Below are 13839 nucleotides of genomic sequence, written 5' to 3' on the forward strand. Positions count from 1 at the left end.
CCTCAGCTGCTAGAAAATTCAGGTTCTAGGTGCTAGCCTATTTGATGGCCTATTTGGTGTCTGATGGTTTCCTCTATTTAGCTGTGCACTTACCAACCCCGACCTTGGCTTTTGAGACGGAGTCTCTTGTAGTCCAGGTTGGCCGAGAATGTGCTATATACACGTGAATGACCTTGAACTCATCAAGTTCCTACCTCCATCTGTGTGTTCACATGGCCTTTCCTTGATGTGTGTATGTAGTGGGGCAAAGGGCAGTTAATTTTTCTTAATCTCATTCCTATCAAACCTATAGCTTCATTTAACCTTAATGAACTCCTTAAAAAGCCCTGTCTTTATGTGTATTACATTGAGAATTCTCTCATCAGTCTGTGAATTTAAGGAGAGTAAAGTCAATCTATAATAGTAATCAAAGAATAGAATTGGGAAAAATCCCAAATTGCCCATCAGTCAGGCCTCTGGGTATATGTGTGGTGGGTTATCTTGAATAGATTAATTAATGTGAGAAGACCCCTCTTAACTGTGGGTGGGGCTATTTCCAAGTAAGAGGACCCCAGACTATGTAAAATGGAGAAAGCCAGCTGAGCACTGACTGAATTCTGATGTGACCAGCAGTTCATGCCGCCTTGACTCTGCCATGATGGACCAAATGCTTGAACCGTAGCTGGAATAAGCCCTTTGTCAGAATTGTAACACCACAGCAGGGGAGACCTAGACACATTGTGTGCTGCACTTTATGCTCTTACCATTTCCCTAGCCCGATTGCTGCTCATATCCTTATTTACCTTTTGATGGAAATAGAATTGTGGATGTCTTTCCACTTTGGATCACTCTCATTTGAAACCAAGAAGATGAACATTTACCTACTTCTAAATGTTTATTTCAATAGAATTTGGACATTTTACAAAATATCTTAGAAAAAAATCTCATGAAGCCAGAAAATAGTATTTGTCTCTGAAGGCTTTTCTTCTGTATCTTTGAAAAATAATTGTGTTTAATAATTCATTTGTCAAATGCAGAGCTCTGACTCTATATTTTCTGTGTTTTTAGTTCAACTATGAAAGCAAAAGTTCCGCCACCCCTGCCACCAAAGGTAAACAGACTCGCTGTTTACACCCTGCAAGCCGTTCTCCACTGCGCTGCTTGCTCTCCGTGTTACTGTAGCCTGTTCTTGTTCCCACCATAAAGAAAACTAGCCTGGTCTACAAGAGCTAGTGCCAGGACAGGCTCCAAAGCTACAGAGAAACCCTGTCTCAAAAAGAAAACTAGCTGAGGATTATTATCTAAGAACATAATTTTACTTTGATCTTTTTAAAAATGATGATTCAGTAGTTACTTAAGTAATACATTTTAAATATTTTTATTTGAAATAATTTCTAGATTGGTATTATTTCCACCTAACTAGAAATCTTAAATTTTCATAAGATATTTTTCCTTAAAATCTGTAACCTACCATTAGTTGATTGCTGAGAATGGACATTTAATTTTCAGAAAATAATTGTAAAATAAAAGTACAAAAGTAGTACAGTAGCTTTAGAAAACATTTGACGTCAGCCTCTCCCTTTCCCTGGCTTTGCTGGGATTGAACCTGGGACCATAAAAGGTGGCTGAAGAGACCGCCATGGGTGCTGGGAACCGAACTCTTATATTTTTGGTTGTGAGCCTAGCCTTTAATGGCTGAGCCATCTCTCCAGCCCCCCCCTTTTTTGAAATAATATTCAGCTTTAATAAACAGAAGAAAGGAAACTTAGAAAACCAGGGTTCCAGCCATGGGGGGGAGGGGGCAAAAGAGGAAGAAACAAGTGCACCTGGTATTTTATCTGTTTTTCTGTGGCCCCAGGGGGACACACCCTAAATAGAAGGTGATTGGCTAAAGTCCCCCATCAGACCATTGTGCACATTAGGCAAGCACTCTGCACTGAACTAATCCTTTACCTGCAAAGTTATCTTGGATAAGAAAGAAATCACAATTTACAGGGTTTTGTTTAATTTCATACATGTATACAATATATACAAGTTTTTTTAAGGACAAAATGAGTGGATACAAATAGCAGTATGGTACGTTTATCTTACAGGTTTATATGTGTCACAAGTTTCAGTTACAAAAGTTAAGTTGTGTTGTAGTTTGAGTTGGAGTCTTACCAATCTTGGCCCTACTGGTGTTTTGTTTCCATTGTATTCCTGAGAGAAGTGTTAATTCTGACAGACGAAAGGGGCTGCACTTGGTGGGTGGGCATCATGAGGACACGTGTGGAGGAACTGATACATTCTGCAAACTATTGTCTTCAGGAAGTTTTTTGGGCATCCTTATTGCACTGGTGTTCTCCAGTGTATGATCATTTTAATTGCCGTCTTCTGTTGTTCCTAATCTGAAAGATTATATTTTAACATAAACATTCTGAGTTGTCTAAAGGACAAATTAGATTAACCCAACAAGTATTGATTAACTTCAGCACTTAAAAGAGATGCAGTTGAGTTGGAGTATAATCACAAAGACAGAATAGTTTTACTTAGGAAGGTTTATAAGACACTAATAGAAGGGAATAGAAACCAATTCATATTGCTCCTCCCTCAGCTGCGAAATTCAGCACATTTTAGTGTACCTTTTCAGGATAATTTTTAAGTAATAAAATAGTCTGAATCTTAAATACCATTGACACTTCTCTAATAAATACAGTTTGAAAGTCTCTGGTATGTAATAATATTTACCTCAGGAGTAATCTTATGTTTAATCACTGTTTTCCTTTTCTATGTGATTTCAGCCTAAATCCATCTTCATACCACAGGATACGCATTCTGCTGAGGATGGTAATCAAGGAACAATCAAGAGATGTCCCTCATCAGGGAGCCCAGCAAAGCCATCCCATGTTCCACCTAGACCGCCTCCCCCCAGATTACCCCCACAGAAGCCTGCTGCTTTAGGTGAGGGTAGAGGACAGACTCCAGTCTGTTGTTCTAGAAGTGAAGGGACTGTCCAAGAAATGACTGAAGTTCGCGTGTGGGGTGATGGCAAGAGCAGTGGCTGTTAGATCTGTTTTCTGCCTTCTGCTTCCCGTGCAGAGTGCTTTCAGGGACACGGTCCCTTGTGAGCCAGCCTGGGACATTTACCCCTATTTTTTTTGTTGTTATGTTCATGTGTGTGTTTGCCTGAAGGTATGTGTGTGTTTCACATGCATGCCTGGTGCCAACAGAGGCCAGAAGTGGGTGTCAGATCCCGGGGAACTGGAGTTAGACAGTTGTGAGCCACCATACAGGTACTGAAACGTGAACCTGGGTCCTTTGCAGCACAGGAGGTGCTCTTAGCACTGAACCATCTCTACGGCTCCAGCCCATTAGCATTCCCACCTTTGGAGACTGCTCTGTCTTTTCATCATTAGCCACAGCACCAGGTTGCAATCAGACTTTGAAGAAACAAGGAAATGTGTTTGGCTGTAGGCTGCTTCTGTCTTAGGAAAGATAAAGGTGTTTGTCTTTGACTCCTTAATTATTCTTAATCACTTTTAGAAAAGCAATCGGTGTTTATAGGTATTGTATAAATTAGCACTAGAAGGTACTATTTCATCACTGTGAAGTGTCCTCTGTTGTTCAGAAGAGCCCTTTAAATGGGCTGTTACCATTTCTTGGTAACTATATGTAATATGAATTATCCACTCCTTGAAAGTAATTCCAAATTTACAGTGTTTCTCTTTTAATAAAAATAAATGTTTACTCAGATACTACCTGAATTTAAATTTGCCTAAAATGTCAGAAGTAGGTTGAACAGGAAGAACATATATAACAGTCCAGCAATGAGTATTCTGAATGGGAGATCTCAAACACAGGATGAGTCTCCTATTTAATAATTGTTGCAATGAAATATTTCATTAAGAAACAGCCCTTTCACAATATATCTAAACATATTTTATTGAAGGAAATGGAGTGAGCTCCTTCCAGCTAAATGGTGAACGAGACGGATCGTTATATCAGCAACAGAGTGAGCATAGAGGCACCAACCTCTCCAGAAAAGAGAAGAAGGATGTACCAGTAAGTGCTGGTGTCTGCGCACTCACACTTGTGTCCTTTCTCACTGTGTAACAAGTGTTACACTTACAAGGACTAAAACCATAGGAATTGTGTATTCCATAATTACTATAGTAATATTTTAGTCTATGGATTATTGTGATAGTATTTTATTTAATCATAAAGATACCTTTGTAAAGGTAAACTGACATGATCTTTTTAAAACCTGTCCATTTTTATTTAGCACATTATAAATCATGGTTTTTATGTAAGTCTAACCCAGTGGTTCTCAACCTTCCTAATGCTGTGACCCTTTAATACAGTTCCTCATGTTGTAGTGACTTCAACCATAACATTATTTTCATTGCTACCTCATAACTGTAATTTGCTACTGTTATGAATCATAACATAACTATCTGTATTTTCTGATGGTCTTAGACAACCCTGTGAAAGGGGCTTTTGACCTCCAAAGGGTCACAACCCACAGGTTGAGAACTGCTGGTTTAACCCTTCACAGTGACTGTTGGCTAAGAGCTGGCTGTCCTCCCTGGAGAGAACTGACTCTGAACTCTAGCCTTTGTTGGTGGAGCGCCTGGCATGTGAGAGAAGAAAGACCGCCCAGAAAGCTAGGATATGTATAAGTATGTACAGTTACCTAGGGAAAGGATATACACCAAACTGGTTTGGGGAGTTGTAAGTAACTGTGGAAAGAATATAGGAAAGTTAAGGATAGCTATTTTATTTTATAATGATATTACCGTTGTATATTTTAGTCAAAGAAATAAGCTTGAAATACAGCATATTCTTGTCATAATAACAGCAAAAAGTAAAATAATAACACATATTCCTTTTCTAGAAGCCAATTAGTAATGGTCTTCCCCCAACACCTAAAGTGCATGTAAGTACTGAGTATCAAATAATTGATTTTTTAAACTAAATATAGCAAGAATTATTTTAGTGTATATCTTTGATTGTGTCTGCCTGCTTCCCACCCTCACCCCCAGTACTGACATTACAAGCAGGAGCCATCAAAATCATGCTCAATTTTTTTTTCAATTTAAAAAGAAAATTTTACATTTTTGTGTGTGTGTGTGTGTGTGTGTGTGTGTGTGTGTGTGTGTGAATGTGTGTGTTTGTTTCACATATGTACATGTGTGGTTCTGTCATAGCACAGGTGTGGAAGTCAGAAGCCAACTTCCTAGAGTGAGTTTTCTCCTTCCACCATGTAGATCTGGGAATAAATCTCAGGTCAAACTTGGAGGCAAAGGCTTTCGCTTCCTGAGCCATCTTGCCTGTCCTCAGATTGGTCCTTTAAATGACTCTATATATTTTAACTCAACCTTGCATCTTAGTTTATAGTATAAAATTCAATGATGACTTTTTTTTTCTTAATTTGAGACAGGGTTTCTCTGTGTAGCTCTGACTGCCCTGGAACTCACTCTGTAGACCAGACTAGTCTCAACTCACAGAGATCCTCGTGCACCACGACACCCAGACTCAACTCTGACATTATTGTCAAGAGATCAAACAAGAACTATAACATGAATCGGAGGCCTGCTTGTTTATTGTTGGGGTTTTTTGTCCCGCCCGGTACCCCACAACTGTTTAGCCCCAAAGAAAATCACGTATAGGTCTCCATAAATTATAAGCTGATTGGCCCATAAGCTCTAGCCTCTCACTGGCTAACTCTCACATCTTGATTAACCCATTTTTCTGATCTATGTTAGCCACATGGCTCAGTATCTTTTTCAGTGGGGCAGATCATATCCTGCTGCTTTGGTGGTCTGCTCAGGAGTGGGAGGAATCAGCTTCCTCCTTCCCAGAATTCTCCTGTTCTCCTTGTATCATTTCTACTTCCTGTTTGGTTCCCCCATACTTCCTGCCTGGCCAATCAGCATTTATTTAAAACATGATTGACAGAATACAGACAATTCTCCTGCACCAAAGAACATTTTCTTTGTTGAGATTATTATCTTCTTCTTAACTAAGAATATGATATTGTTTTGATAGGAAATTCTGATTCTTAGTGGCAAATTATTTATTACACAGAGTTGGTTATTGGTGCTGATTTTATTGTGAAATGATAAAAGAAATATGGGATTTTTTTTTCTCCAGCAAAATTGTTCCCAGAAAAGTTTGTTTAATACTATCAAAAAGTCTGTTGTGGATATCCAGAAGAAATGATTCAGTCAGCTAGGTGGATGGCTGACTTGACACTTTTATTTCTGTAAAGTGAGGGTAATGGTAATTTAGTTTGTCCCCTGTGGTCTCCCATATTAAAACAAAATAGTTATGCCTCGTATTTTCTATTAGGACCATTGTTTGTCACCACCATGCTGATGAGTCCTTATTTTCCAGATGGGAGCGTGTTTTTCAAAGGTGTTTAATGGCTGTCCCTTGAAAATCCACTGTGCCACATCCTGGATAAACCCAGACACGAGAGGTAGTACTGCAGTCTCTTCCGTCTCTATTTGGCCTTCAGCAGAGCTCGGACAGTTTCATTTGATTGTTTTCTCTAAGAGTTTTGCTGTTTGTGTAGACTTACGGTGGATATATTTGTCTGTGCTGTTGCTATGGTTTGAGGTCGCAGGTGACTCGCTGGAGTTGCTTGGCGGTCACAGCATCAGATCTCCCTTATTTCCTGCAGAAATGTTTCTTCCTCTCCTGCCCAGGGTGTTATTTTCAGAGCCACAACTGAAGTGACTTAGATCCTAAACACCCAGAATTACGTGACTGTTTGAGGGGGGCTCTAAATTGTAAAAGGGATCATATTCAGAGCAGTTGGGGTGTAAGTTAAGGACGGGTTGTTATTTCTGCACCCCAGCAGCCCTCGTTAGCTATGTGAAATACCCAGAGTCACCTGGGAGCATTCTCAGATGATTGTGTGTAAGAAGACAAATCTGTACGCACCCTTCTAAACCCCAGGATCAGTCTTCACGCACACTCGGCTGTGCTGCTCCCAGGCAGCTTGGTTTGAGCCACTGCTTTCTGACTGCATGTTCTGGGTTGTTCTTAGACTACTTCTGCTCAGCCCAAAGAAGATCATAATGTATTGCTTTTAATATCTTCAAAATAATTAAATAGGACGTTGGCTAAGTTTCTCTTATCGTCTAAAACAGTAGTTCTCAACTTGTGGGTCACAACCCCCGTGGAGGTCACATTTCAGCTATTTATATTACAATTTATAACAGTAGCAAAATTACAGTTATGAAGTAGTAACAAACTAAAGTTGTGGTCCGGCATCACCACAACATGAGGAACTGCATTAAAGGGCCCCAACATTAGGAAGGTTGAGAACCACTGCTGTACCCAGGTTTTAATTAAATTTTTAGCAAACAATAATTAGGACATGGGTTGGGTTAGGTGGGTTTGGTTTGGTTTTAGACCAAGCTGTTAGCCCAGGCTGACCTCAAACCTCCTATCTAGTCAGTGATGAACATGGACTTCTGGCTCATTTGTCTCCACCTCCTAAGTCTGTGGTTACATGCCTATGCCACCAAGTCCGGTTTGTGTGCTGCTGGATCAAACCCAGGGCCTTTCCCATACTAAACAAGCACTCTACCTACTGAGCTACATCCTCAGTATCTGCTTTAGTTTGTCATTTCCTCTGCCTTTCCAGTCCCAGGATCCTGTGTTTTTATGTCAGGGCTTATAGTAATAGCCCCAAATAAGTCTCTTGTCTTAGTCACCATCTGCTGCTGCAAAGAAACAACTCTTAATTAGGGACTTGATTAGGATTTCAGAGGTTTGGTCCATTATCATCATGGCGGGAGTGTGCATGGCGCTGGAGCAGTAGCTGAGAGCTACATCCTGATCCACTGACCGAGAGAGAGCCAGGGCCTGGACTGGGCTTTTGAAACCTCAGAGTCCACCTCCCCAGTCACTTACTTCCTCCAAGGCCATGCCTCCTAGTCCCTGTAGTCCTTTGAGACAGGTCCACTCCCTGGTGACTGAGCATTCAAGTAGATGGGCCTCTGGGGCCCTTCCTACTCAAACCACCACATGTGTAAAGATCATTTCTAATCTGAGCTAGTTCTCAGTTTCCACCCTGTTATTTGCACATGATCCTCTCTTTAGGGAACTCTAGAGAAAGTAGCTGCAGACTCTGCCAGTCAGTCCCTCCCTCTGGTGAGTGAGGAGTCTAACAGGCTCCTCTTTATGTCTCCCTCATACAGTACTTTCCTCGCTGCGCTGAGACTAACATTTATATATAACTTAGTTTATGAGTATCTAATTTCTTCTCTGTATTAAAACTTGAAAATTATAGTCTTTTTCAGAGGTAACACATATTTACTAAATTTTAGATACTATAACCCTTTTAAAGTATCTTGTTTATTGAAATCAGCTATGAAATGTCTCTGTTATTTCAGATCAGTACTTAATATTTGGTGCTGAAGAGGGCATTTATACCCTTAATCTCAACGAACTTCATGAAACATCAATGGAACAGGTAGGCTACCTTCTGTATTTTTCTTGTTAATTAAGTAGACATTAGAAATAAGTTTCAGTTATAGTTGACACTCCTTTTATTCGTAAAACATTCTGTGAGCTTTCGTTTACTTCGTACTGAAGACAGAGCCCCAGGCTTGGCTCCTGCCCCTGGGAAGTTTACACTTACATGCAAGACAGATCCCAGTACTCCCACTTTGACATCACTCTAGGAATGAGCACAGGAGATAGGCAGTGAATGTCACCAGTTCCTCCTGTGAGAGCTGGGTGGACCTTTGATGAGCTGTAAAGTAGTGTGGGTGGGGAGGAGTGACTGAGCACGTGTGAGTCTAGAACAGTGACAACAAACTCTCAAACCCCAGCTAATGGCCAGACCTGTGCTTTGGAAATGTGAGATTGTGGTCAAAGATGAAAGACCTGTGAAGTCTGGGCACAGGGTGGGGAAATGACTCAGTGGTTAAGAGCACTTGCTACACAGACCTCCTATAGCTAGCCTGGGCTGCAAGCTAGACTACACACCCTAACTTTCCACCTTAGACGTCCCTGGAGAAGTCGTTAGCATAAAGAAAGACAGGTTCTGTATGAAGGCTCATGAGAGGTCCCTATCAGAACTGCACGTGACAGTGCAGTTTTCAGAGAAGTAAGAGGGAGAGAGGAACGAGGACATCAGTCTCACATGTTTTAGTGTCATGAATTCACTATACAGAAAATGGAGAAAAGTCTGCAAATAGTAATAAACTATTCAAAACTAAACATTGCCATCTTTCTCACATTTCTTTTTCTTTTTTGAGGCTCTAGGACCAAACCTCCAAGGGTTTGCACATCTTAGGCAAAGGCTCAACCACTGAGCTATATACCCATCCCCCCTTAACCATTTAATTTTTTAAAAAAGATTTATTTGTTTATTTACTATGTGTACTGTGTTTTGTCTGCATATGTGCCTGTAGGCCAGAAGAGGGCGCCAGATCTCATTACAGATGGTTGTGAACCACCATGTGGCTGCTGGGATTTGAGTTCAGGACCTCTGGAAGGCAGTCAGTGCTCTTAACTGCTGAGCCATTTCTCCAGCTCAGACCTACCTTTTAAATTTTTTTAAAAATTTTATGAGTATGGGCGTCTTGGCATGGATGCGTATCTGTGCACCATGTGTGTGCCTAGGGCCCACAGAGGCCAAAAGAGGATGTTGATGCCCTAGAACTGAAGTTATAAACAGTTGTGAGCTGTGTGAGAACTGAGAATCGAGCCCAGGTCCTCCACAAGAGCAGGCCATGCTCTTAACCAATGAGCTATCTCTCCAGCCCCACATGCTCTATCTATCTTCCACATAAGAATACAAAAACTAGCTGGGCAGTTTTGGGTCATGCCTTTAATCCCAGCACTCAGGTGGCAGAGGCAAGCGGATCTCTGAGTTCTAGGCCAGCCTGGTCTACAGAGAGAGTTCTAGGACAGCTTGAGCTATACAGAGAAGCCCTGTCTCGAGGGGTGGGGGGTAAAATAAGTTTACTGAAGTCACATAGTCATCAAGAAAGTGTGAATCTAAGCAAAATATTGAACCTGCTCTTCGTAAGTGTTATGTTCTTTCATTAAACTGATTATTCTACCCAGAACCTAACTTACTAAAGGAAGCATTGATCATGTGGAAAACCTTTAGATTTTTTTAAGGTAGTTTAAAAAAACTCCAAAATGAAATCCAACACTCAAAGCTAGGTATAAATGCCCCACGCCCCATGCTGAAATGTAAAAGGCTTTATGTCTTGTCCTGGCACTTTCTATACAATTATATTAGTAGTTAGAAAATGTCGTTCTATGTTTGGCACTTAGGAAGGACTTCTAAGTATGTATTTGTGTAAAAATTGCCATAGGTCAACACTGATTAAATAAAAGTCAGTGTCCTATGGTCTAGAATAAGTTATTGCCCTTTCTCTGCCTCTTGTTCTCAGTGTGATGAGTAAACTCCCCCTTGGGGTACAGTGTTTTAGTGAAAAGCATAGAGTAGAAAATATGTGTTAAAATTGGGATTTAAGACATAGTTAGCTATAGGTACATGGTCCATATTTTTTAATGTTTGACTGGAGAGTATTTCAAGAATGCACTTCCCAAATAAGTGAAATGCAAGCTTTCTGCTTTATTTATTTAAATTGTATTAATAAGGGATTTGCTTTGCTTCTCCCTTCTGTTGTTCCATTTTCTTATGACTTGGTGCTCTAATGTAGTAATGTCCTTAGAGCCTTGATGCATTTCATCCTCTCTCCATTCTTCCTATTCCCTACCCTCATCCCAGTCCTGTAGGAATTGCCAGAGCAAGCCCAGCCAACAAGCTTGTTAAGTCAGGGTACCTAGGTGCATACATGAGTGGCTGTCACAGTCTTCTTAGGTACTAAGTGTTCAGCCTACTGCTTTAGTAGGTGGGAATGAGGTCCGAGAGCTGGCATGTCTAACACGGGCCCGGTCATGGTGATGCTGTGGTCCAGCAGCCACTGTGCAGACTGCTCACACTTGTTGATGAAAAGTCTCTGTGAGACCAGCCGATTCTGCCTTTAAAGCATACTGATTCGCTTTTCTTTGCCCCAATACTCAACTATCACCAAGGGTCCTGAGCTGTTCCCCAGTTCTCACACACTGCGTGGACAGATGGATGCTCATATTTTCTCTCAGCTTCCACTTAGCCCAGCCTTTGTAGTTTGCAAATTTTCATCATGGTCGCTTGCAGCCTTTCTCCTGTACAAAACTAATTTTCAGTGCCTCTTGTTCTACATTGTTACTTTTTTTCTATATCATTCATACATTGCACGTACTTGATAAGTACATTTTAAGAATAGTTCACAGGAGAGACTTAAGCATTTAACACAGGTCCAAAAGAAAGGAATAGATGGTATTTAAAATGTTTTTATTCTCTTTGGGTTTACATAGTCCCTCATTACAGAGTGACGAGTTAATCATGCTGTGTTCAAACTTAGATTATGTTTGCCGTTAGCTTCCTTTGCTGTCGCTGTGAGCACACTTTAAAGGCCTGAGAACTGCCCTTGACATTCAGCTCGCACAGCACCATGCACATGTGTGTAACTCTGTAAACTTTGTGTGTTGGCAGCTGTTCCCCCGCAGGTGTACATGGTTATACGTGATGAACAATTGCTTACTATCAATATCTGGTAAGTCTGGCTTTTATGCATCTTAACCAATCCTTGGTGCCTGTTATTCGCTCTTACGTTGTGTTTATTTCTTCACAGGTAAAGCTTCTCAGCTTTATTCCCATAATTTACCAGGGCTTTTTGATTATGCAAGACAGATGCAAAAGTTACCTGTAGCAATTCCAGCACATAAGCTCCCCGATAGAATACTGCCAAGGTAACTATTGAGTTGTGTTTCTGTCCTTAGAGATCTCATGCTCAGAACCTTTCTTCTGTAGAAGGAGAAGGCTTGAGCTAATAGAAATTTTTCATTAAAAAATCATGTTGTGGTGTACGTTCACAAGGGCTTATTTATCATATTTTTGTTCTAAAATTGTTGTAATTTGTGCTTTCTAATTACATGAACATTTTCTTCCTGAATTTTTGTCTTTTCTGCAAAAATAAAACTAATTTTTCATGTACTCATACATTACGTACATTGCCTTTGCTCTTAACATGTTTGTGTTAACTTACATAAAGTGACTTTTTTTCAAAGTACAGTTTCTAAGCCTGGAAAATCAAAATGATTATTGAATTAATGTTTTTTGCATTTGGGGAATAATTGGAGGTGAGGAGTTTTGCTTTTGTACTTTCTGCATTTTTAATCATGCTGAGCTCTCATTTTTATTGTAATAGTGGTCCTCATTTGTTTCTTGAATGGTCTTTTAAGTCAAACTGTAATATAGCCAGTCTTCTTTTGCAAGACTCATTGTAAAACCAATGTTAAGAACCCTTAGTTTTCAGGTTCCTTGAAGCTCTGTTGTTAACTTCTGAGTTTACAGTGTGGACAGATGTCTTTTTAAAGACTTTACTTAGTGTGCGAGTGTGCATGCGTGCGTGTGTGCTTTTTTGTACATGTACCTGCAAAGGCGTTGGATTCCCTAGAGCTGGAGTTACAAACAATTTGTGAGCTGCCCAGCATGGGTGCTAGGAACTGCACTTGGGTCCTCCAGAAAAGTAGGAAGTGCCATTAACAGCTGAGCTGTTTCTCCGGTCCTGACAAGCTTATTTCTCCATAGCCTTCTGATGAAAGCTATTTAAAACTTAGGCTTTTCTGTCTTGAAATAAATACATTAAATTTAATTAGGCATTTTCATGATTGTTCAGAATTGTGACTTGGGCTTCAGTTAATATAGTAACAGCTATATTTGTAATTTTGTCTTTTTCTTTTTTTAGTTTTTCGAGACAGGGTTTCTCTGTAGCTTTGGAGCCTGTCCTGGAACTTGCTCTTGTAGACCAGGCTGGCCTCAAACTCACAAAGATCTGTGTGCCTCTGCCTCCCGAGTGCTGGGATTAAAGGCGTGTGCTACCACTGCCTGGCTTATAATTTTTCTTTTAACTATCACTTTGTGCTGCTGTTTGTCTACTTAACTATTATAGTGCCTTTTCATCTAGCTGTGTTTACTTTTTTCCAGTTTTTACTGACTGTAAATGAAGTGTCTCCATGCACAGATGAGACACTATACATGAATAAGATACTGCTTCTTCCTTTAAGAACTTTCCATGGAAGATTAACCCCTCTCTTTGCAGTTTACCTCTAACTTACTGCTTTAGGAATTTTGTTATAATTAATTTGCAGCATCAGAAGTACCCACAGATATTTCCTTCCTTTCTCATCTTCGTTATCTAGGAACTAGTTGCCATAACACATGCCTGAAATCCCAACACTTAGTAGATAAAGGCAGAATGATCAGGAGGTAAAGGCTAGTCTTAGTTACATGGTGAGTTGGAAGTCAGCTAAGGCTATAAGACTGTGGGTAGGTGGTTGGAGAAATGGCTTGGGCCCCCCAGGGGTGGGAGTGTTAAGAAAATGTAGTGCTCTTGCAGAGAATCCAAGTTTACTTCCCATTGGGCAATTCACAACCACTTATAACTCTAGCTCCTGGGATCTAACACCTTTCGTGACTTTTGCAAGCCCCTGAACTCACATACAATTTTTAAAATGAAATAAAACTAGTCTCAGCACTCGGGAGGCAGAGGCAGGTGGATCTCTGCTAGTTCGAGGACAGTCTGGTCTACAAGAGTTAGTTCCAGGACAGGCTCCAAAAGCCACAGAGAAACCCCATCTCCGAAAAAAACTTAAAATGCAGTTTTAAGATGTAGTTGGAAGCTGAGCAGGGGTGGTACACACCTTTAGTCCCAGCACTCGGGAGGCAGAGGCAGGCAGATCTTAGTGAGCTTGAGGCCAGCCTGCTCTACAGAGTGAGTTGCAGGACAGGCTCCAAAA

At 40.6% G+C, this 13839-nt stretch overlaps 1 protein-coding gene across 1 annotated transcript in view; it reads left to right on the forward strand.

Annotated features, from left to right (window-relative positions):
- Positions 1-13839, forward strand: part of Map4k3 (mitogen-activated protein kinase kinase kinase kinase 3) — a 162298-nt gene that overhangs the window by 130044 nt on the left and 18415 nt on the right. The window contains exons 19-26 of the mRNA XM_005360786.2: positions 1048-1090; positions 2760-2919; positions 3908-4020; positions 4853-4894; positions 6355-6439; positions 8367-8446; positions 11534-11594; positions 11673-11790. Coding sequence (XP_005360843.1) covers positions 1048-1090; positions 2760-2919; positions 3908-4020; positions 4853-4894; positions 6355-6439; positions 8367-8446; positions 11534-11594; positions 11673-11790 — 702 coding nt within the window. The remainder of the gene's footprint in view (positions 1-1047; positions 1091-2759; positions 2920-3907; positions 4021-4852; positions 4895-6354; positions 6440-8366; positions 8447-11533; positions 11595-11672; positions 11791-13839) is intronic.

Source organism: Microtus ochrogaster, linkage group LG3 (genome assembly GCF_000317375.1).
Source record: "Microtus ochrogaster isolate Prairie Vole_2 linkage group LG3, MicOch1.0, whole genome shotgun sequence".
In the NCBI taxonomy this organism is placed as follows: Eukaryota; Metazoa; Chordata; class Mammalia; order Rodentia; family Cricetidae; genus Microtus; species Microtus ochrogaster.